Source organism: Gossypium arboreum, chromosome 10, assembly GCF_025698485.1.
Source record: "Gossypium arboreum isolate Shixiya-1 chromosome 10, ASM2569848v2, whole genome shotgun sequence".
NCBI classification, from domain to species: Eukaryota; Viridiplantae; Streptophyta; class Magnoliopsida; order Malvales; family Malvaceae; genus Gossypium; species Gossypium arboreum.
Window position 1 is genome coordinate 9,833,204 of NC_069079.1, and position 25,807 is coordinate 9,859,010.

At 32.1% G+C, this 25,807-nt stretch overlaps 1 protein-coding gene and 1 non-coding gene across 2 annotated transcripts; one reads left to right on the forward strand and one right to left on the reverse strand.

The window, feature by feature from the left end:
- The first annotated feature begins 681 nt into the window (after nucleotides 1-681).
- LOC108488892 (gibberellin 3-beta-dioxygenase 1-like) lies at nucleotides 682-2,478 on the forward strand. The gene is made up of 2 exons (XM_017793169.2): nucleotides 682-1,317; nucleotides 1,641-2,478. Exons 1-2 carry the CDS (start codon nucleotides 848-850, stop codon nucleotides 2,215-2,217), a joined length of 1,047 nt encoding a protein of 348 aa, XP_017648658.1. The 5' UTR covers nucleotides 682-847; the 3' UTR covers nucleotides 2,218-2,478.
- A 14,892-nt stretch (nucleotides 2,479-17,370) lies between these two features.
- On the reverse strand, nucleotides 17,371-17,477 carry LOC128282936 (small nucleolar RNA R71). Its single transcript, XR_008273286.1, has one exon. It is a non-coding gene; the product is annotated as a small nucleolar RNA R71 (small nucleolar RNA).
- Nucleotides 17,478-25,807: the final 8,330 nt, after the last annotated feature.

A 25,807-nucleotide genomic window follows, 5' to 3' on the forward strand; every position in this document is an offset into this window, starting at 1 on the left:
TAGTTACAAAATGTAAAAGTTTCTAAACTACTTTCTAACTTCCAATTCTTAAAGTAAAGGAAGTTGATAATATAATTCACTTGAGGTATTTGAATTACAATAATGTCAATCAAAGTAAGATTTAATCACCTAATAATTACTTGTTATAATAATTTTTAATTCTCCAATTTTACAAAAAATAAAGTTATTTTAACATTCCATTTAATTTTTGTCTCTTTTAGTTCTTAAACTTGTATTTTTTGTCAAATCATCCTAAAATGAATGAAAAATTAACATGTTTTTAACTTTCTTGATGTGGCATATACATGGATTGCCACATAGATGACATGTCATCATTTAATTAATTTTCTAAAATATTAAAAATATTTTTTATAATTTTCATATTTTAAATAATTTAATGATTTTAATTTTAAAATAATTTTATAATTTTTGAAATTTTAAAATTTTAAAAATTAATTAAATGTTATCTTGTCATCTATGTTTATGCCATATAGTAAAGTTAAAAATATTAATTTTTCAAACATTTTAATAATAATTTGACAAAAAGATAAGTTTAAAAGTTAAAAAGACTTTTGAAGACGAGGAATTTGATAATATTTTGTTATGGATAATATAATAGGAGTTGAGTTTATTTTAAGTTTTATATTAATACTTTTGAATTAGATGTTGTGTCTCGTGCTCTCTCTATATATACACTAGAAGCCATCATATGTGTTCGCTCATTTTCTCTGTTTCCTCGCTGCAAAGTACACCTTTTTAACTCATTAAGAGCCACCCAACCCATATTTATTTCAGGGTTTCTCCCTTATATAGCAAGTACGGGTTCTTCCTTTCTTTGATATCGACAATGCCTTCGAGGTTCTCCGACGCCTTTAGAGCCCACCCCCAACAACAACTCAAACACCCCGACTTCACCTCACTCCACGAACTGCCCGACTCTTACGCATGGAATCAACGCGATGACCCTTCCCCAGAAACCTTCGCCACTGAATCAGTGCCACTTGTCGATCTTAACGATCCTAATGCTCTTCAAGGTATTGGCCATGCATGCAAAACTTGGGGAATTTTCCAAGTCACCAACCATGGTATCTCCACAAGTCTCCTTGATATGGTGGAGCACACTTGCCGCTCCCTTTTCTCTTTACCAGTTCACCAAAAACTTAAAGCTGCAAGGTCTCCTGATGGCGTCTCCGGCTATGGATTTGCCAGGATTTCCTCCTTTTTTTCTAAGCTTATGTGGTCTGAGGGGTTCACTATTGTTGGGCCACCAGACGAGCATTTTCGCCAACTTTGGCCCCAAGATTTCAGCTACCACTGGTGAGCACCCATTGCACACATGCGAATGCACGTGCAAATTCTGATTATTATTGAATCTCTTTGTTCTGATATTTTTCTCTTTTGTGGCAAAACCCAACCCCCTCCCATTTGCTTTTCTTAATGCAATTAGCAAAGATTACAATGAAAGCTATGGACCCACGAAGTAGATTAGCAGTAGTAATGGAGTTAAAAAAAAAAAAAAACCAACCCACTTGTCAAGTGTTTGCTTGTTGTATCACCAGCATAATAGCAGCTTCACTGTTGCATACAGTATTCTGATTCTTTTGTAATTTGATTGTTTCATTTATTTGTTTCTTCCTCAGTGATGTGATTAAAGAATACAAGGAAGAAATGAAAAAGTTAGCCGGGAGATTGATGTGGCTCATGCTGGGCTCCCTAGGCATAATTGCCAAAGAGGATATCAAGTGGGCCGGCCCAAAAACTGACTTCAAAGAGGCCTCAGCAGCTTTACAGTTGAATTACTACCCGGCTTGTCCGGACCCGGACCGAGCCATGGGTCTCGCCCCGCACACCGACTCCACTCTCCTCACCATCCTCTACCAAAACAGCACTAGTGGGTTGCAGGTCTTTAAAGAGGGAGCCGGATGGGTCGCGGTTCCTCCGGTACCGGGGGGGCTTGTGATCAACGTTGGTGACCTTATGCATATACTGTCCAACGGGTCATACCAGAGTGTTCTTCACCGGGCCATGGTGAACCGTAGCCATCACCGGCTATCCTCGGCTTATTTATATGGGCCACCGTCTACTGTGGAAATATCACCCCATCCAAAATTAGTAGGGCCAACTCACCCACCCCTCTATCGACCGGTTACTTGGAACGAGTACCTTCACACCAAAGCTAAACATTTCAACAAGGCACTCTCATCGGTTCGGGTTTGAGTTCCTCTAAATGGATTGGGTGATGTAAATGAACAAAATAATAGCGTTACAGTTGGCTAAGAGAGAGAGAGATTTTGTTTTGTTTCACTTATATTGTTCCTTCCCATGTTTCCATTGGTTTGGACGTTATATGGGACCCTACCCTACTAGTTTGGAGCATAGTGTTTGGGACATAGGAAATTTTATTTCTCTAATTTCTTAATATTAACCCCAAGCTAGAGTTGTTAATATAAATTAATGACTCATCTTTTGTTGCCATCAGATTCAATGAAGGCCAGATATGAACAGCAGGACAAAAATTTGATTTTCATATTTCATACCTAATTTTTAATTTTTATCGGTTAATTATAATGCAAAATTTGAACGATATCTCTATTATGTGTTTTGTCTTTGTGTTGACATAGATTGACTAAAGATTCCTTATTTGAATATCATGTAAAAAGACATTCCCCATATCTTTTAGCCCCGGATAGGATATATAGAGGAAGATCCCATCCAAAGAATAAAACAGTAAAGTCAGTTAAATCATTGTACATAAAGTTCAATAAGATAAGGAAGAAGTGCGGCTAAGATTCCAAGAAGAAACAATGTTATCAACGATTTTTGTTATGCTTGAAAGTTTGAGCATTATTGAAGAGACAGAAGTGATTTGGATTCAGGAAAAATGCTGTGAAAACTGAAGATGATATTGCCTCTGCAACCACGTGCAAGTCCACATTGGGTAGTCAGTTTTGAGAACCCTACCTTGTCCAAGATGTTGCAGTTTTTACCGTTTCTTCATTTGTTGTCATGCTCCATAAAGAAACCAAACAAGCACACATTCCTTTTCCCTGTCTGCTGTCGACCAACTTCTTTTACCTCAATTAGCAGCAAGAAGAAAGGAAATTCCTAGCATGAATTAAATAAATTCCAGATAACTTATCTTTGCATTGCTCAGTTCATAATTGAAGAGAATATGGTTGAATGGTCGGTCCCATCTCAAACATGATTGAAGGAACACCTCCACTAACATTAGAAATATGGTTTCAGTTTTCACTGAGTACATTTCTTTGTATGTTTCATTTTTTATGCGTCTTTGAATGCAGTTTCATTGATAGCTATTATTTGAATTTTTTTTGTTATTTAAATAATTGTTGCTTCCTTTTGTTATCCACTAATTATCGTTTTCCTATTTTATATAAATTTAATCAATTATCAATAAATAAAGTATACTTTTCTTTTCCATATCAAACTTTTTAGTCATGGTTACCAACCCCTCAACAGTCCCCTCCCACACCACTGCTACTCCTACAACAATTCAAATTCTGAATCACCTTTTAAGCTTCAAGGTAGTTCTAACACTTCGAATTTACGATGCTGTTAGATGGACATGATTTTAAGATCATCTTGATGGCACCAAACTCCCTCTACAAAAACATGTTGAAGGGAATAACACACTGAAACAATTTCTTCTTATCATATTTGGTTTTGCCAAGATTAACTCATTCAACAAGCCATGATGTTTATGTTGATAGCTCAAGTGCCTTCACGATTGTTTCCACTCATACTTCACAAAAAGCATGGGGCCTTTTGTGTACGGTAATAATTTTATTTCTTTAGTAAAAAATCAAAATAAAAACAAAAGCGGGTTTGAAATTAAAACTATGTAAAATGTTATTGCCAAGTAAAATATAATAAAATCAATATAACGAGAGTCTAATCAAAGATAAAATCTCAGTTTTGATTAGTGAGTTTGATAATCAATGCAAAGATAATTTTCGCGTGCTTTAATAAATTAATTATAGTTGTTGACGTCGCATCTAGCAACCAATCTCTTCATACCTTGTCGATAACTAAGAGGAAGCTCGTTGAAATTATTCTCCTTATCAATAGACAACCATTTAACTTCACGCCTAGAGTCTTATTAATAGCATTAAGAATGAGAAAAGACCTAATTCTAACCAATAAATACACACAAGCACGATTCATTTAAATTAGATCACATGCTCGCATAACATGGATTGCATACATAGCTTATACCCAATCATGCTATTTGTCACATGTATTAAAATCAATTAAATAATTACAAATTTAACTATTCTATTTGATAAGATAAATATTCTAAGTAATTGAATATGGTACCAATACTCAACAAACCTGAATATTTGTAATTTAAATAAAAGAATAAAGAATAAAAAAGATGGAGAGCAATTAGATCTCACAAACTTTTAGAATCAAACTTTGAAATCATTTTATTAGAAAAATAGTTTATAAATTCATGGAGAAAATAAAATACAATAATAAAAAGCTACTAAAGGTGACTATCTCTAGGCATTAACCTAATAATGTCTTTTCATATGAAAAAAAATCACATAATGGAGAAAATACAAAACTTTCCCTAATTAAATAAAGTAGAATTTTGGCAGATTCTCATTTCAAACTTCCACGTCATTTTTAGACACTTTCTTGACATTTTTTGTACTCGAATCGTGAAATAACTTCAGCTAGATCTTTTAATTCCTTTGAAAATGATATATTATGAGTCCAAAATGGATTTCTATAGCTTAAGTTATGACTAAAATACTGAAGAAATTTTGTTAAAAGTCTAATCTACAAAAACTTGCCAAAATAAACTTAAAGCTCATTTTTCTCCAATTACTTCCCTAAATACATACTAAATAGAATATAATTCTAAAGAATATAATTAAGAACTTAAATAAAGTAATTCAAGAGGATAAGTATAAAATATAAATTGGAAATTATGCACTTATCATTCTACATACTATATATTCAAACAAAAGTCGCACATGAATCTACAGCCTCTGAGACCAACTTACTAGAGTCACAATGCAAGCTAAAAATGTTGAAGAGTATCTAAAACAAATCAAGGCCACGACATATGAGTTAGTTCTCCAATTAGTCTTGAAGAACTTACAATCAAGATACTTAGGGGTTTTGGTCCAAAATATCGAGAAGTTTCTGCCTTTATCTAGACTTGTCCAACACCAATTGAATGTGAAAAGCACTTTTAGAAACTTGTTGATCATGAAATATTTTTCTCATATGAGGAGAAACAAATATCTTCTCATATCATTATCGCAGTTGTACAATGCAACATCAATCCTTCTTAGTTTCCTCGCAATACTCGTCGCAACAATTAACTTTAATCTTACTGGCCACAATTTTTTTGTCCTCAACAATAAACTCCCTAGTGCATGCAAGTTTCTAATTGTGCTCATGTAATACCTTGCACCTGGTCTGAAAGACAATCAAATGTAGAACGCCACATTTTGTAATACCTTTTACCCGTTATGATGTTTGGTACAAATAGGAGGTAGTACCAGAATGCATGCATAACAATTTTAAAAAATCTTAAACAATAATATAATATCACTTTGAAGGCTTTAAAACATATTAAAATCATTTAGAAACTTTACGTGGGTGGGTGATTGGAGGTGTTTGAGATCAAAATGATCCACGAAGAGTCCAAAATAGCAACAATAGTGTAATAGGACTAGATTGGGCATAAGGTTTCAATGCAAAGATAATTTCCGCATGCTTTAATAAATTAATTATAGTTGTTGACGTCGCATCTAGCAACCAATCTCTTCATACCTTGTCGATAACTAAGAGGAAGCTCGTTGAAATTATTCTCCTTATCAATAAACAACCATTTAACTTCGCGCCTAGAGTCTTATTAATAGCATTAAGAATGAGAAAAGACCTAATTCTAACCAATAAATACACACAAGCACGATTCATTTAAATTAGATCACATGCTCGCATAACATGGATTGCATACATAGCTTATACCCAATCATGCTATTTGTCACATGTATTAAAATCAATTAAATAATTACAGATTTAACTATTCTATTTGATAAGACAAATATTCTAAGTAATTGAATATGGTACCAATACTCAACAAACCTGAATATTTGTAATTTAAATAAAAGAATAAAGAATAAAAAAAGATGGAAAGCAATTAGATCTCACAAACTTTTAGAATCAAACTTTGAAATCATTTTTATTAGAAAAATAGTTTATAAATTCATGGAGAAAATAAAATACAATAATAAAAAGCTACTAAAGGTGACTATCTCTAGGCATTAACCTAATAATGTCCTTTCATATGAAAAAAAATCACATAATGGAGAAAATACAAAACTTTCCCTAATTAAATAAAGTAGAATTTTGGCAGATTCTCGTTTCAAACTTCCACGTCATTTTTAGACACTTTCTTGACATTTTTTGTACTCGAATCGTGAAATAACTTCAGCTAGATCTTTTAATTCCTTTGAAATGATATATTATGAGTCCAAAATGGATTTCTATAGCTTAAGTTATGACTAAAATACTGAAGAAATTTTGTTAAAAGTCTAGTCTACAAAAACTTGCCAAAATAAACTTAAAGCTCATTTTTCTCCAATTACTTCCCTAAATACATACTAAATAGAATATAATTCTAAAGAATATAATTAAGAACTTAAATAAAGTAATTCAAGAGGATAAGTATAAAATATAAATTGGAAATTATGCACTTATCATTCTACATACTATATATTCAAACAAAAGTCGCACATGAATCTCTGACCTCTGAGACCAACTTACTAGAGTCACAATGCAAGCTAAAAATGTTGAAGAGTATCTAAAACAAATCAAGGCCACGACATATGAGTTAGTTCTCCAATTAGTCTTGAAGAACTTACAATCAAGATACTTAGGGGTTTTGGTCCAAAATATCGAGAAGTTTCTGCCTTTATCTAGACTTGTCCAACACCAATTGAATGTGAAAAGCACTTTTAGAAACTTGTTGATTATGAAATCTTTTTCTCATATGAGGAGAAACAAATATCTTCTCATATCATTATCGCAGTTGTACAATGCAACATCAATCCTTCTTAGTTTCTTCGCAATACTCGTCGCAACAATTAACTTTAATCTTACTGGCCACAATTTTTTTGTCCTCAACAATAAACTCCCTAGTGCATGCAAGTTTCTAATTGTGCTCATTTAATACCTTGCACCCGGTCCGAAAGACAATCAAATGTAGAACGCCACATTTTGTAACACCTTTTACCCGTTATGATGTTTGGTACAAATAGGAGGTAGTACCAGAATGCATGCATAACAATTTTAAAAAATCTTAAACAATAATATAATATCATTTTGAAAGCTTTAAAACATATTAAAATCATTTAGAAACTTTACGTGGGTGGGTGATTGAAGGTGTTTGAGATCAAAATGATCCACGAAGAGTCCAAAATAGCAACAACAGTGTAATAGGACTAGATTGGGCACAAGGTATCAATGCCTATGGTAGTATATTAGTACCTTAGCCTGGACACTGTAGCTTTTTGGCTACCATCAAGCAATGTTCCAATACATACTACATATGTTCTAAAACTCGAGTTTCGTAGGAAAATTTTGGTCTTTAACTTTTTAGGTTCCGATATTTATAAGTAGGGGCAAAAGTAGAAAATTTTTTTAGGTGTCGAAATTAAATTGTATATTTTTACGATAGTAAAAATGTAATTTCACCATTTTAATAGCCTATAGCTTTATAAATTTTTAAAGGATTAAATGAATTTTTTATCATTTTTGAGGGGGACAAAGTGCAATTTTACTATCACTAATTTAAAATCTTATAAATATAAAAGAGCTTATATGAAAAATTTTCCATTTTGGGGTAGGTCGGGTCCCTGCCGGCCTCCGTCTGGCTATAAGCACAAAACCAAAATACAAGTTAAAAATACTCCAAAACCATTCCAAAACACCTTTCTATCCTAAAAATACATAATACAACTCAAAAGCACTTGTAATAGTTAAAATCCATTCAATCATTTCAAACATATTCATCAAGCTACCCAATTTAACGAATATCATTTGAAGTAAAAGCATGCATGTACCTACAAGTATTCATAAAGAAATAAGACAATAATCCATTAAGTAGAGCCTTTCCATTTTCCAACTCTGAACTCAATAGAATTAATTTTATCAATCATGAACCTCAATCTTTGGACTCTGCACTACAACCACAATCACTGGGATTCTAGGAGTTTTTTTATGGTGAATCAACATAAGTTACAATTGCTTCTTTATTTGAAAAAAAATCAACTAAAAAAGCATCATGTATACCATAGAACTTTCCTAGCCATACCAATCTTGGTTGGACTAGGATTATGGATAGCGGAGCTATCAACTTTAAACTTAATCATTCCTTTGGAAGGAGCAGACCAAGATGTAAGAACCTTGGTAGACCTCTTGGTTTGCACCTAATGTGCAAGTCTCAACCTCCTTAACATTGAACACGTAATCATTTCTACATAACCAAATTAACCAAGTGATAGTTCCAAAACCCATAATCCAAACAACACAATCATAATTCATGAAACTAGCTGAATGACTATCAAGCAAGTTGAGGAACTTTGACCATTACCACCATTCCTAATCAAAAGATATTCATGCTTTATTGACTATTAATTAAAAAAACTGATTCAACAATCTTTTTTGAGCAAAGATATCCATACTTTGAAGCATATGTAGCAGACTACTTCAGGTTTACTTTTTGTTTGATATAGAAGAATTTTCTTTTTTAATCATTTCAATATTAGAGAAGGATATGATATTAAGTTTAAGGAGTTTAACTATTGCTTTAATCCTTTGAAGGATTTAAAGCCATATTTCAAATAAATTTGAATTCCTAGAAGCATTTGAGAAGAAAGAGTTGTTGGTCAAATTTGTAATGCCCCGAAACTCTTGATTTTATTTTGTGCAAGCATGTTAAATAATTTGACTTGGTGTGTTGGTTAAGTGCCTTGTAAGTTTTCTTTAGGTCTTTATGTTAAGCTTGAGCCTTACGGCTTATTTTATATTTTTCGTTGGGTTGTAACCAGAATGAGACTACTGGTTTAGTGATTAAGCTTCCGTATACCCTTTGGTCTTGTGTTCAAATCTTGTGTTGCACGTGAGTGTAATGTTTTTGTCGATTGCACTTGTTAGTTATTGATTTTAGCTTAAATTCTAAAAAAATTTGGGTGGGATTTAGATCAAATTAAATCTCTTATGTAATTTATTTTAATTTATTTTTGACCAAATCTCTTTGCTGCACGTTTTCTTTTGTTTCCCTATCCTGCCGTTTTCTTCTTCCATTCTCTTGGTTGTTTTTCCTTTTCCTTCTTTTCCTCTTTCATTTTTTTGAATACTATTGTTTATTTTGTGCATTTTGTTGCTGGGGTTATATTCCATTTGCAGTGTAAGTTATTTTGGTCACTTATGCTGCCAGTCCATTAATAGTTTAGTTTTATTTCGTTTCTTGAACAAGTTGGATTTGTGCTGCTATATTTTCTTGAGTTGCCCCACACGCCCGTGTGCTAGGCTATGTAACTCATTGAATTGAACCCTAAAAAATCCTCAGATGACACACGATCGTATGCCTCGCATGACCGTCTCACCAGGCTGTGTGAACCCAAAATTTACCTAAAATCAAGTCATTTCAAAACCATTTCCTACCTAACCATTCTTACCATTTGGGCATACATTCAAAGGGTTCAATTATCATCCAAACATACATAAATATGCCATTTCAAACAACCTAATTCACCTAACCAATATGCCATTCAAGGGCACCACAATTGTACTAAAACATCAACTATCAAAACTTGCCATTTTTCCAAACATAAATACCTAATTCAACACCTACCAAATCATACCACATTTACCACTTTCAAGCCATTTCAAGCATACCAAAACACCACACATTTCAATTATCCTAAAGTAGTCAACAAGACTTTACTTAACAAGCTTTATAAGTTCGTCAACTAAACATAAACTTTAAAGACATAAGTATACTAAATCAATCATTTTATACATCTATAAACCATAAACATAAAATACCTATACATGCTATTATTAACCTTGGCCAAAATGCTCAAAAACTATCAAAATGATTGTTGGATAGTATGATAGGTCTCCGATGAGCTTCTAACCAAATCGAGCTTCTGATGATCTATAAAACAAAGGAAAACAACTACGTAAGCAATAAGTACTTAGAAAGCTCGTATAAACTTAAACATAACTTACCACCTCGATACACAATTCATAGAATAAGCATAAACCATTACCAATGCCATCAGCTTAGAATAAGCCTATTCAAACATCATCAATCTCACATGTTAGTAGGTTCATCAACATTACATATAAGTTCATTTATACCATAAATAGAGTTTACAAGATACATTACATATGCATCAACCTTTTCATAGATCATGAATATTTCCATTAACTTACTTATTGATCTATTCCTTTTCTTACCCGTTGAACCATCTAGAATTAAATCGGATACTCGGGAGACACATAGTGTGCCTTTACAAATAATCGTAACCTTTCCTTTACATCAATGCTCACACGAGTTGTGGGTTGGAATGTAAGCTACACGATGTTGCTCACATGAGTTGAAGAGAACCTGCAACAAATGCAGGACCTCAGCCAATGGTAGGACATTCAAGACCAGCACCCACAATATGAAATCCTTAATGACATGTCATTTGTAACCCAAGAATTCTTAAGGTTTAACTAAGACTCGATATCCGTCAATTCATCATAGTATGAATACATTCATATATTGATTCATTTACATTAAAACAACTTAGTAAACATTAAAATGATTACAGTTCATACGACCTTACCTCGATAACTAGGGTGTAGTATACTCGAACTAATCTAAAGCTTTAGCTTTTCTTTGATCTAAATCCGATTGTGGTTTATCTTTATCTAAATAAATAATTTCATTCAATTAAGTAATTCTAGAATTCAATTTAATCCATAATTCATATTTATGAAAAATTACAAAATTTCCCCTAATATTTTAACTTTTCACAATTTAGTCCTTAAGCTCATAACTTAAAATCTAACCATTTTAACCTAAATCCATGTTAACCAATGTTACAAGAGACCTTGAATTAACTCATCAATACCAACATTTCACAACAAAACCTATAGATTTACACCTTTAACAATTAAATCCCTAATTCTAAAATTTATCAAAAATCATTTAACAAAACATGTTTATTTTTCAACAAGGATTCATAATCTACCAACTAATATCAAAACTCATTCAAAAAAATCTATGGAAAGTCCCTAAAAATTTTAACATTTTACAAATTAATCCCCGGGCTAGCTAGATTAAGCTAAAACGGATTCAAAAACATAAAAATCATTAAAAATGGGACTTGGAATCACTTACATGCAAGAAGCAAGCTTGACCGAACCTTCAAAGTATAAAAATGACTATCTCCTCTCTTAATTTTGATGGAGAGATCAAGTGAGGAAGATGAAGCAATTTTTGTTTCATTTAGTTTAAGTTTAATTTGTTTAATTACCATTTTAACATTTAAAAACTATTACAATTTCATTAAAACCTATCCATGTACATCAACTATCAACATATATGGAATAATTACCGTTCAATTCCATTAACTTTCATTTCCAAAGCCATTTAGCCGCTTTAGCTAATAGAACTCAATTTTTACACTTTTACGATTTAGTCCTTTTCACCTAATTAACCATTTAAACATCAAAATTTCTTAACGAAATTGTAGTAAGACCTTAATATAATCCCTTAGACATTAAATAAATACTAAAATAATAATTTAATCGTAGAAATTATGGTCCCAAAACCACTGTTTTCGACATCATTGAAAACAGGCTGTTACATATATATTTCTTAATAGATTTATTCACGATCCTCCTTTTATTTCATTATTTCGACAATAATATTGTATGATCATTGTCGACTACTTTTATTATCGGTTCCACATTTTCTTGAATTAACATAACTTATCAAGATTTTTTTATTTTCATTATTTTTATTTTCAATTTCAAGTACTTAAATCTTATCTAGAGTTTTAGTTATTAGTTATGTCTTAGGTCTCTTCTGGATCACCCGCCTCCACTATATGACCATCTAGAAGAATTTTCATCTTTGGAATTGATCAATCTATCATTTATTTTAACTGATTGTCCTACTAAGACTTTGATTCAAATTAAAACATTAGATGATATATAACACTTGGTTATTCTCATTAAGTTTGTAAATACAAGCGTTGATTTTATTTAACTATTATTTCTCTCCCCCTAATGTCGAGAAAATTATCAAATCAAAATAGTAACCACAAATCATGTCATAATTGAATCTCCAATACATAAAAAACATCTAGTAATACAAAAAGACTCGTAATTAATATATATTCCCAACTTTCTTTAAGGACTCACTCATCTTTATGTGTTGTGATGGAGCAATTAGAACATATATGCATATACAAAAATCAAAGATGAGAAATATTTAGCTATTGACTAAAAACCAATTGTAATGGGGAGTATTTATAATTTATTGGTTTGATGCGCACAACACATAAATCAATATAACTTCACGTTAGAATAGGAAATTTAGTTATCATAAGTAATGGTTTAGATATTAATCGAAATTTTCAATCAATAATTTCTCTAAACTATTATGCACATAAATAACAAGTTTTTACAAATTTTTTGAAACTCATATACAACAATCAATAAAAGACTAAGATATAAACTCATCAGCATTAGCAAGATGAATTGTCTTAATTGTATAATATGAAATTAATTATTTAAACAAGCAATCTTGCAAACGATAGGTTACAAGTTGATAACACATATGTATTATTTTGTAGATGCATCTATCAAAATTAAATAATATCAAAACCATCCACATGATGGATGAATGGGCCCATATTCATTTCAGAAATTCAAGACATTAAATCTCAACTTTAGCTAGTGAGTTTCTGATAATCAATTTTCATTCAGAACAAGCAACAAATGAGAATTCTTTAAATTAAAGAATTTTTTGGTTCTTTAATGAATGTCCATATGAATTCTTAATTAATTTTCGGATCATATATGATCCAGGATGGTCTAACTAGCCATGCCAAGTAGTAAATATATTTGTATCAGTAAACTTTTGGTTTACTTTAACATGCATTTCAATTGTACTAATAATATCAATATAAATTGTGGCAAATTGATAATTTTACTGTCATTCCTTTTACTTTGTATCCACATATAAGTACTATTGTGACATTTACTACTAGAAATGCCTAAATCAATGTAAAGTCTATAATGCCACTAAGTCAACAAAATAAACATAATTTCCAAACAATTATATGCAATATTCGCTTTAGGGAATATGGAAGAATCTTCAAATGTCCAAATTAACTTTAATGATAAAAAATGATTATAAAATTTATTATATTTATTGGAGACATTCACTTCAAGGAATGAGCAAAAATAATTCAGACAATAATATAAGCATATATCATATTTCTTACCAATAGGATTATATAGATATCATCTGCTTTAAGGAATGATAAATTAGTGTAACTCATTGAGCATTCCGTACTAAGAATAAACATTTGAAAACATTTTGAATTGTCCATCTTCTTCTTATCTATTTTTCAATAATGACGAAAAGTTAAAATTTCATAATTGTTATGTATTGCTACACTCATTTTAGGGAATAGAGCATAACTGATGAAACAAATAACTCATTATTTTGTTTAGCCATAAGGAGATATGAGATTAAGAGTTTTGCATAATCAATTAACTACCAAGAATAACTAGTTAGGTAATATATAGAAACAAACCTAAATTAAATATATCAATAAAACTCACATCTCAAACATAAAAATATGACATTATAAAAAACTAGCATTTTTTTTCTTTCATAGCCATCATCATAAACATGCATGAAACTTAATTCAAAATCCAATCATTCATGCTCGTAGAACTTTTCATTTACAACTGCTCATGTCATTTCTCTAAATAATTAACAAATAGAATAATATAAAATGTATGAACTACTAACTTTAACAATTCTTTGAACTAAATTAAATCTGAATAATCAAAAATTCATTGGTTTATTAACACGAATTTGCATACTAGATATGTTTTAGTCAAATATATTATTTAATTATAAAACCTACTATAGCGACATAAATAAACCAGTTAATATTCATTTTCATGAATAAATAAGATGCTTAAAACAATATGTAACCTATGTAATCAAAACTTAAAAAAAAGACCATCTCAAACATTTAAACAATATATCAAGTCAATTTAATAGTTAAAGATGTACCTTTTTTGTTCTACGTTGAGTCTTGACGATTTTATTAAGTAGTAAGTAAATTAAACTCAAGTAGTAGACTTTGAATCCAATCAAAATTTATTAATAGTAAACTTTGAGAGTGGATATTATTTTCCAGGTGTACAATAGGTATATAACCAATGGCTTTTTATATATAAGTTGTCTCTCTTCTTTGAAAGTTTATATCGAGAAGGGTTAAATATAAAATTAGTACCTGAACTTGTCCACTTCTCCCAGATTGGTACCTATGATTTTCTTTGTTCCAAATTGGTACCCAAACTTCTTTTTTGTCTATCGGTTCGGTACCTAAGCCTAACACCGTTAACATTTTGTTGACGTGGCAACGATGGCCACTCACACACCACCACGTGCCGCATTTCCAAGACACCCATTTTAACTTTGCTTGTCTAGTCATTTTTCTTCCGACTCTTTGTTTTTCTTTAACCTAGTAACTTTCTTGAAAAAATTTATCTTTTAAATCTCTGTTTTTTGCATTAAAAAAGAGAAACTTCTTTTCTTTGCTTCTTTGGGTTCTTGACATACAGATTCTTACCTTCCTGGTGAAACTTGAAGAACAAACTTCCAGTTCTATGTTATTTATAAAACTCCCGACCCTTCCATGCATAAGTTTTAAATGAAATACTCATTTACTGCACCAGATTAGACATGTTTTGACTTGTTAAAAAAAATCAAATATAGGATCCCATGTATTTGGTGTGAAATTGGTGTGAAAAGGTATCCTTTTCTTTTAAAAAATAAAATGGTGAAGTTTACAAAGAACCTAAAGGATTTTCTTTCATTTTCCTTCACATTCTCACAAACCAAAAAGAAGTCAAAAATCAAAATATAAAGTTTACACCTTTAATCAAAACAAACAGTTCTGATAAGCCATAAAAGTAACATGTTTTTCATCCCATTCTTGATGCGTTTTTGGATGATTTATGATATGAATTAGTGAATTTGATGCTCCTAATCTTTTAAATTCATGTTTCTATACTTAGTTGAGCATAGGGGAGCGAAAAAAGTGAAAAACGAGCCAAAATTGGGCAAAAAGAGCTGTTTCCAGGATCCACACGGCTTGGACATTTCCACACGGGCTGGCCATACGCCCATGTGAGCCACACTGGCTGGCCACACGCCCATGTGCCAGTCTGTGTGGATTTCGCACCCTTCTTCCCTGTTTCACAGAAAAACCCAATTTTTAAGGTTTCTAAGCATTCTAGAGTCTATAAATACACACTAGAAGAGAACCTAAAGGGGGGCACACGGAGTAAAAAACAAAAATTACGCGAAGAATGCTGACGGATTCAACTCGGAAGCAGGATATCCTTCAAGACTGAAGATCTCCCTTCAATTTCTCTCGAAGTTTTTGGGTTTCTTTATGTTTTGTTGTTTTCCTATTTTTGGGATTTTTTCCCAAAAATTATGAACTAAATTCCCTAGATACCTAGGGAACATGAAACCTATGACCGATCTTATTATTTAATTTTCTGAATTACATGATAAATACTTGTTCTTGTTCTTAATTATGTGTTATTAATTCTTGCCTTAATATTTTCAGGATATTAATTCAAGTTTGATGTGCTTATTCAGTGGAGCAAAAGTCCATATTTAAGAGTAGATCTAGCATAATTAAGCAGTTGATTACAATCCTAGAAATAGGACGACGTAAATCTGCCAGATTAGAGTAAAATCTAATAATGGAATCCATAGATCGAGTTAATGCGACAATAGGGGTTTTAATTAGAAAGAGATTTCAATTAATCAACCTAGATTCAGTTGTTCTTAGTCTCGAAAGAGATATTAACGTAATTTAGGGATTTCTACTGATCAAGACAAGTGAATAAAGAATTTAATTCAGAGTCAGAATAATAAGTGAAGTCTAGGTGGATTCTTCCTTAGGTATTGTCTTTATCATTGGTTTATTCGATTATTTCCTTCACTCTTTGTCGCATTCATTAGTTAATTAGTTTAGTTAATCTTAGATTAAAACAAATCCCTTTTATTTTAGGCTAAATAATAGAAAGATAGTTAAAACTAGTACTTTTAGTCATTGCGGATCCGATATTCTGGACTCACCATAGCTATACTACCATTCGATAGGTGCGCTTGCCTTAGTCGTGATTGTAGTCTAGTTTAGTGATTCATAAAACAATTATCAAGTTTTTGGCACTGTTGCCGGGGACTAAAATATTAGGAACACTAGATTTTTATTACTTTATCTATTTTTATTTTTATTTTATTTCATTTTTACTTTTAATTTACTTACGTTTCTTTTATTTGCTTCTGGCAGGTTCCTTTAGTTTATGACTAACACTAGATTTTTATTACTTTAGCTATTTTTATTTTTATTTTATTTTTGTTTTACTTTTAATTTACTAACGTTTCTTTTATTTGCTTCTGGCAGGTGCCTTTAGTTTATGACTAGAAGAAACCCGTCAGGACCTCTAGTATTTGACAGCGAGATCGAAAGTACAGCTCGCAGAAACCGTAGAAAAGCAAGGCAAAGTGAACAAAGTACAATAGAAGAGCAAGAGGATATTATTATTAATACTAAGGAGATGATAGAAAATCATAATAATTAGTTACCTCTTGTGGTTGCTATAAATCTTGTAAATCCGAATCCTGCTCCTCATACTATGTACGATTATGCCAAGCCCAATTTAACTAGGGCTGAATCGAGTATTATTAGACCTACTGTTGCTACAAATAATTTTGAACTGAAACCTAATACTATTCAAATGATTCAACAGTTTGTTCAGTTTAATGGTTTGTAGGACGAAGACCCAAATACTCATTTGGCTAATTTCCTAGAATTCTGCGATACTTTTAAGATAAATGGCGTTTCTGATGATGCCATTCGCCTACGGTTATTCCCCTTATCGTTGAGAAATAAGACTAAGCAGTGGTTGAACTCCCTACCATGAGGTTCTATCACTATTTGGGATCAAATGATCGAGAAGTTTTTGCTGAAGTACTTCCCACCGGCTAAGACAGCCAAATTGAGGAATGATATCTCTTCCTTTATACAAATGGATTTAGAGACTTTATATGATGCATGTGAGAGGTATAAGGATTTATTAAGAAGGTGCCCTCACCATGGACTACCTCTATAGCTATAGGTTCAAACTTTTTACAACGGTTTGAACCCCTTAACTGCCGGTGGGACTTTGAATAACAAAACACCTGAAGAGGCTTACGAGTTTATAGAAGAGATGTCACTGAATAATTATAAGTGGCAAGTCATGAGGACAAAGCCGATGAAAGAAGTTGGTGTTTTTAACGTTGATACTGTCACCATGTTGTCAAATCAAGTAGAACTTTTGAATGAAAAAATTGATGGTTTATCTGGTTCTACGCAGGTACATCCAGTGATGCAATACGACGCAAATGGAGGAGGGAACCATCCAGAAAATTGATCCTACAACCTAAGCATAGAAGACGAACAAGTCAACTATATGGGTAATAATTATAGACCTCAGAATAATCCGTATAGTAACACTTATAATGCAGGTTGGAGGAACCATCCCAACTTCTCTTAGGGTGGTCCAGGCTTTCAACCACCTTACCAGCAAGAGAAGAAGCCGAACCTTGAGGAGATGTTGAAAAAGTTTATTTCAGTGTTAGAAACTCATTTCCAAAACACCGAAACAGCACTCAAAAATCAATAAACATCGATTCAAGGGCTTGAGAATCAAATCGGTCAATTGGCAAAGATGATTTCAGAACGACTACAAGGTAGCTTGCCAAGCAACACCAAAACTAACCCAAGAGAGCAGCTTCATGTGATCACTATTCGAGATGAAGAAGGGTTAACTGAATCTGAATCTGAATCTAGGCAAGAAACTGTGGTAAGCAATGGTAAGGTTAAGGTAAGCCAAAATAAGCAAGATTCGTTCGGTAAGGAATATAAACTTCATGTGCCATATCCAAATGCGACAAGGAAAGACCACACGAATGAACAATTTAATAAATTCCTTAAACTATTGAAAAAATTACATATTAACTTACCGTTTATTAAAGCTCTTTCGCAGATGCCAAATTCCGTTAAATTTTCAAAGGAGCTTTTAGCAAATAAGCGGAAGTTAGATTATTCGTCACACGTGGAGCTAAATGCAGTGTGCTTAGCCATTTTGTAGAATAAACTACCCAACAAATTGAAAGATCCAGGGAGTTTTACTATTCCTTGTTTAATTGGTAGTTTAAGTGTTAATAATGCTTTGGCTGATTTAGGGGTAGTATTAATGTCATGCCCTACAAATATTTAAGCAACTAGGTCTTAGGAAACCCAAACAAACTAGGATGAGCATTTAATTGGCAGATAGAACAATTGAATTTCCTAGGGGTATTGTTGAAGACGTACTCGTCAAAATTGATAAATTTATTTTCCTAGTTGATTTTGTTGTTCTAGACATGGATGAAGATAGTAACGTACCATTGATTTTAGGACGACCCTTTTTAGCAACTACTAGAACTATTATAGATGTTGGTACAGGTGAGTTAATACTTCGAGTTGGTGATGACACGATTAAAATCCAAGCTCGTGATTCTGTTAGGATATCTAGTGATCGAGATGATATTACAAGCACTGTTAATGTTAATAACCTTTTGGCTCAACATTCTTTGCAGGAAACACCTCGGAAAAACATGACAAAGCCGCAGTCTAGCTTACATAAAAAAAAAACAGAACAAATCATGAAGAAACAATATTACAAATCGATGAACTAGATGAATGGCGGACACACGTCAAGGAGAAACCTAGAATACACGATAAACCAAAACGACTCCATGGCGAGCTTAAGGATAGGACAAACCAATTTAAGATTGGCGATCAGGTATTGTTGGATAAAACGGACCCTCAAATCGCCACTTCAGAGCTTAATGCAAACAAAGCAACTCCTTTTACGGTACTGAATATTTTCCCACATGATACAGTTGAGGTAAATCATTCTAAATTTGGCACTTTTAAGGTAAATATTACTCGGCTAAAACCTTTTGTTGATAATAGGAATGACAATGATAAATAGGAGTTTCGACTCCGTAAACCACCGTAATCGTGCGAATACGAGGTAAGTCGAGCTTAGACTTTAAATAAGCACTTCTCGGGAGACAACCTGAGTGTAACACTGCTAATTTTCTTAACATTATTTCATGATTTTTTTAAATTAATTAATTTTCAAAATCTAAAAAAAAAGTGTGTTTTTGACCCACATGGCCTGGCCACATGGGTGTGTGGTATCTTACATGGACGTGGGAGAAGCTAAGGAAAACACACACAGCCTGGTGACATGGCCATGTAACCCACACGGCCTGGACACACGGGCGTGTCCTAGGCCGTGTGAAACCTGGAGCTAATTTTTTTCAAAGTCAGAGAGTTACACAGCTTGGCCACACGGGCGTGTGGGATCTCACATGGGCTTGGGAGAAGCGAAGGAAACACACACGGCCTGGCGACATGGCTATGTGACCCATACAGCTTGGACACACAGGCATGTCCATGGCCATGTGAAAATTGGGTTAATCACCCTAATTTTATTTTATTTTATTTTATTTTTAATTGTTATATTATTTATTTTATTTTAATAATTAATTAATTTATTTATTATTCTTATACTTATATTTTTAATTTATTATAATTATTATTTTTATTTTGCTATTTCTATTTTTTCTTTCTTATTTTTTACTATTATCATTACAATTACCTTTTAAGTTTATTGATATCATTAAGTTTATTATTATTATTTATCTTTCTTTTTAATTTTGTTTTAGTTGTTTAATTTTATTTTTTCTCTTCAACTTATTTTCATTATTATCTTTTGAAAGATTTATGGTTGTTTCTAATCTAGTTATAACCCTTAATCTTCTTTATTATTTGTGTTTATTTTCTTGTTAGTTTGCTTGAAATCATGAGTTACATTTAAATTTGACTGCAATTCCGCTTTTCACTATTCTAAAGATTTCATCCAATATTCAGGGCAGTTTCAGTTTTCTCCCTCTCTTATGATATTCTGTTTATACTGTGGTTATATATGTTTGTACATTGAGGACAATGTACATCTTAAGTGTGGGGAGGTTATCTGTAGAATTATTAGAAAATCCCTGAATTATATCTTGTGTTTAAGTAATTTTCTCACATTACTATTAGAATATATTCTAATTGATTTATGATTATCATTGATGTGTTTTAGATTAAATTCATAAGTAATTGTGCATTGATTGTTTAAACTTTAAGACACTAGAGAATCAAGTATGATAAGTATAAGTCTATTTTCAGAATTAAAAAATTTAGGTTGTTTCCCTAAACTGAAGTATTACCTTGAAGTTTGAGATTTGCAAGATTAACATCAAAAACCATAATTTTTGTGAGATTTTGAGCCTTTAGAGCATACACTTTTCTTGCTCACTAAATTATTGGTTATGAGTGTGTCAATACTGATTGGTAATTCTAGAACTTGCTTCGATTATACATGTCAAGACCACACATTTGATTTGATATACTGAGATGATAAAGACACCTAGTTTTTAACCCACTTATCCCATAAGCCTACCTTCATAATTTGCCCTTAGTGGATCCCCTTTAAGCCTAGCAAATCGTTTCTTGATTTACCCTTTAATATTAACCCATAACTTTTTTTTTGATTCATTGAGAATTGTTTCCCGTTTTATTAACTCATTTTTTGTCGAGATTTGATTTGGTTAGTTGCTTAACTATATTCTTTTATTTCAGTTGTTAAATTTTCTCTTCTTATCCATTGTTCTCAAAAAAAAAAAAAAAGTGAAAAAAAAAGTGAAAAAATACATTTATGTTGATTATTACTAGTTCTATGTTTTTGAGCTTAAGTAGTTAGATATTCTGAGAAGAAGCTCGTGTTATTCTTAAATAATTTTGATTAATATAATTAATCAATATTAGTTTATTTTTCTAGTTAGGTAATTTATTAATTCGATCTCGATTCTAACCTTCTTTTTCAGCCTTTATCCACACCTTTAATCCAAGCCCCGTTACAACCCTTTAAAAACCTTTTGATTTGTGTATCATATCATTTTATAGTGGTGGAGATTTGATTTTCATGCAAGCCTATGGTAATGACTTTTCATAATTGACTTTTGAGTGCTTAATTTTTGAACCTTAAACACTTTGAGTGAATCTTTGTGAAGATGTAAAACCTTGTCGATTTTAAGTTAAAGGTAATTACTTAGATAAGGGGAGATACCTATGTTTTCATGTCTTAAAAAAATGTATGACTTGGATTGTTTGAATCTTTAGGGCTCTTTTAGTTGAATTATCAATGTGTGATTATTTTTGAATTATGACAAAACATTATTGATGAGAATTACAAGTTGAGAAAGATTAATTTTAATTGTAAGTTGAGGATTTTGCTCGAGGACAAGCAAATGCTTAAGTGTGGGGATATTTGATAAGCCATAAAAGTAACATGTTTTTAATCTCATTCTTGATTTGTTTTTCGATGATTTATTATATGAATTAGTGAATTTGATGCTCGTAATTTTTTAAATTCATGTTTCTATACTTAGGTGAGCATAGGGGAGCGAAAATAGCAAAAAATGAGCCAAAATTGGGCAAAAAGAGTTTTTCTAGGATCTACACGACCTGGGCATTTCCACACAGGTTGGCCACATGCCCATGTGCTAGTCCGTGTCGATTTCGCACCTTGCTTCCCTGTTTCGTGGAAAAACCCAAATTTTAGGGTTTCTGAGTATTCTGGAGTCTATAAATACACACTAGAAGAGGACCTAAAGGGGGCACATGGAGTAGAAAGCATAAATTATGTGAAGAACGCCAACGGATTCAACTCGAAAGTAGGATATCCTTCAAGACTGAAGATCTCCCTTCAATTTCTCTCGAAGTTTTTGGGTTTCTTTATGTTTTGTTGTTTTGCTATTTTTGAGATGTTTTTCCCCAAAATTATGAACTAAATTCCTTAGATACCTAGGGAAGATGAAACCTATGATGAATCTTATTATTTAATTTTCTGAATTACATGATAAATACTTGTTCTTATTCTTAATTATGTGTTATTAATTCTTGCCTTAATATTTTCAAGATATTAATTCAAGTTTGATGTGCTTATTTAGTGGAGCAAAAGTCCATGTTTAAGAGTAGATCTAGCATAATTAAGCGGACTTGATTGCAATCCTAGAAATAGGACGACATAAATCTGCCAGATTAGAGTCAAATCTAATAAGGGAATCCATAGATCGAGTTAATGCGACAATAGGGGTTTTAATTAGAAAGAGATTTCAATTAATCAATCTAGAGTCCGTTGTTCTTAGTCTCGAAAGAGATATTAACATAATTTAGGGCTTTCTACGGATCAAGACAAGTGAATAAATCATTTAATTTAGAGTCAGAATAATAAGTGAAGTCTAGGTAGATTCTTCCTTAGGTATTGTCTTTGTCATTGGTTTATTCGATTATTTCCTTCACTCTCTGTTGCGTTCATTAGTTAATTAGTTTAGTTAATCTTAGATTAAAATAAATCCCTTTTATTTTAGGCTAAATGATAGAAAGATAGTTAATACTAGTACTTTTAGTCCTTGTGGATACAATATTCTGGACTCACCATAGTTATACTACCATTCGATAGGTGCGCTTGCCTTAGTCGTGATTGTAGTCTAATTTAGTGATTCATAAAACGATCATCAAGTTGCTTCTGTGATAAGTGGGTGATGGTAGTGAACCTACACACTGGGCACAATTGTGCCCAAGAAAAATGTTTGACCTGGAAAAAACTAAAAAAAAAAAACAAAATTAGAAATATGGATAAGTTGAAATTAAATAAATTGAAATTTTAATTGTAAAAAGAAATAGAGTAAGGAAAGGGGTTTTTCAATCTTGAGGGATTCCAACCTCCAGTTATCTCGATCATCCTTTGGTTCAATCATAGGCTTTTTAGGTGATTTTTCTCATGACCAAATAAGTTAGTTATAGTGGAAGAGGATGCCTACGACCATCAGCTCCATTTAGGTTATAGCCTTGTGATCTAGAGGAACCTAACTCTAGCTATTGTCACTTCTATGGGACCGTCTTACACTAGATCATCATTTCCTAATGGCGAATACCACGTCATTTTGTCTCTTGGGCTCGACAACCTCTAACTCAATAAGTTAGCGAATCGACTGTGCAACCTTCATAAAACATACAAATCGGTCGTCTTTGCACAAGATGAAAAGATTACTGTTAGAAGGACATGAAAGGAAGCATCAATCCCGTAATGCAGAGAAATGATGAATACTCATTGAGAAAGGCTAAGTGCGGGTTCTAAGACTCATGAACTCTTTTGGAGGAATCTTGATAACTTTTGGCTAGATGAGTTTAGTGACTCATGCTTTTCGGGAAAAAACACAAGTTTTAATGAAATGGAATTTTATTGAAAAAGAAACAAAAAAGCTAAGAGCCTTAGGGGGAAGGAGTTTTTTTATAGAAGTGAAGAGTGAATATTTATGCCACTCCATCCATTATTTATAGTACATAAAAAACCTAGTTTGTTCCTATTTAAACTCTGGATGGTAATGTTTAAAAGATATAATTTGAAACTAAATCTAAACGATATCATAATAATCCTAACAATAATCCTAAAACTAAAATTCAAATTTAAATAAAGTGTTATGTTCATAAATATCTTATTTGAATTTTTTCCCCAAGCCTTCCACACTTTGTATTTTTGGCACCACTTCTTTCTTCTTTCACATGTTGACCCATTTTGTCTTTAAATTCACACTTTTTGTCTCCAAATTTCCTCTTGCCTTCAATTTAGTCCCTACAAGATAAAAAAAACCATAAACAGCCTAAATTCGTACGATCATACTAAAAATATATATGTAATTAACACATAAAAGTATGCCATTTTAGAGTATTATCAAAAGGGTTTTGGTGTGGTAGATGAACAATGCCTTGTCGGAGCAACTCCCCGATTCGATCCACAACATGTTTGGCGATTAAACCCCTGCCCGGACTCAACTCAACTAACTCAATAGCTTTGTAAGTGGAAATTTTTTTCAATTCCTTGTCGGAGTATTATCAAAAGGGTTTTGGTGTGGTAGATGAACAATGCCTTGTTGGAGCAACTCCCCGATTCGATCCATGACATGTTTGGCTATTGGACCTGTGCCCGAACTCATCTCAACGAACTCAACAGCTTTGTAAGTGGCAATTTTTTTCAATTCGTCTTGGGTTAGGTTAATAAAGAATAATAGGTTCATTTAAAAAAAAATGAGATGATAAATTGAATCAAAAGAAATGAAAGGTTAAAATTGAATCACTTAAAAATAGAGAAAGAAAAAGAATGAGGTTTCTTATTATTATTATTATTATTCCTTTCTCTTTTTGGTTTTCTATAATACACTAAACTCGACTTAGACGTTACGACCGAATCTAGAAGTGTTACAAAGAAACATTATAAATCCAACTTCCTTTTTTATTTGAAATCATCGTAAATCGTTGTTACTTAGTAAGCCTGATTTGTTTGGAAATTGTGTGGATGTACTTATTTAATTTAAAATCGTTGTTTGTTTACGTCTTTCAAGTAAATCAAATATTTCATAGTGGAGTTTCTTAAAACGTTATCTTTTGGTAAATCGAGTTATTTCCTTGAAAATCGTTATTTTTAGAAAAATTATTGTTTTTGTAAAAACTGTTTTATCAAACATTATGTTGGAAAACCAAAATAAAAAAAATCTGAAACCAAAAACAATCCCAAAAGTCCGAAGAGTCCAAATTATATAAAACTCTCAAAATTGAAATTTAAGTAAGCTAAATTAAAGTAAAAATAGTTTTACGGCATTGTGGACACAACCGAGCTCCCGTCACACTAACCCGTCTAAGCCTAAAGGTTTCCTGAAAGTAATAGACAATCAAAGAGTGAGTTTTGATAACTCAATGTGTAACGCATACTTAAACATAAATTCAGATTGAATCACATAGCAAAACAGATGCAAACATAAGTCTTTTACAAAGTCAGATTTATAACAGAGTCGTATAGATACAAATATGCATAGTCCTACCCACATCCTCTACACACCAACTCCGACCATCCCAACACACCACGTGGGGTATAAAACACCCACTCAACCCTACACACCGCATAGTGTCTATACGACACCTTTCAGAATAATCACAGTTATGCTGCCAGTATAATGACGAGATATCACCTACACAGAACACTTCCTCCACATATTACATATCCCGCTCCATAGTCAGATACAAAAAAAAAAACCCAGATATAACAGAGTTATCAGATACCATAATTATTATATTAAGCTAGCTCGTATAACAAATAATAAACATGTATATACATAACAGATAATACATTTTGCATTACATTACATGGATTTAAACATTATTTACGTCAAATTCATACAATGAGATTATCATATTTCATGCTTTAAGGCTTAACCAAACACATACTGACCCCA

Coding starts and splice junctions, on each gene's coding strand:
- LOC108488892 (XM_017793169.2), top strand. CDS start 848: ATGCCTTCGAGGTTCTCCGACGCCTTTAGAGCCCACCCCCAACAACAA. Junction 1,318..1,640: donor CAAGATTTCAGCTACCACTG/GTGAGCACCCAT, acceptor TTTCTTCCTCAG/TGATGTGATTAAAGAATACA.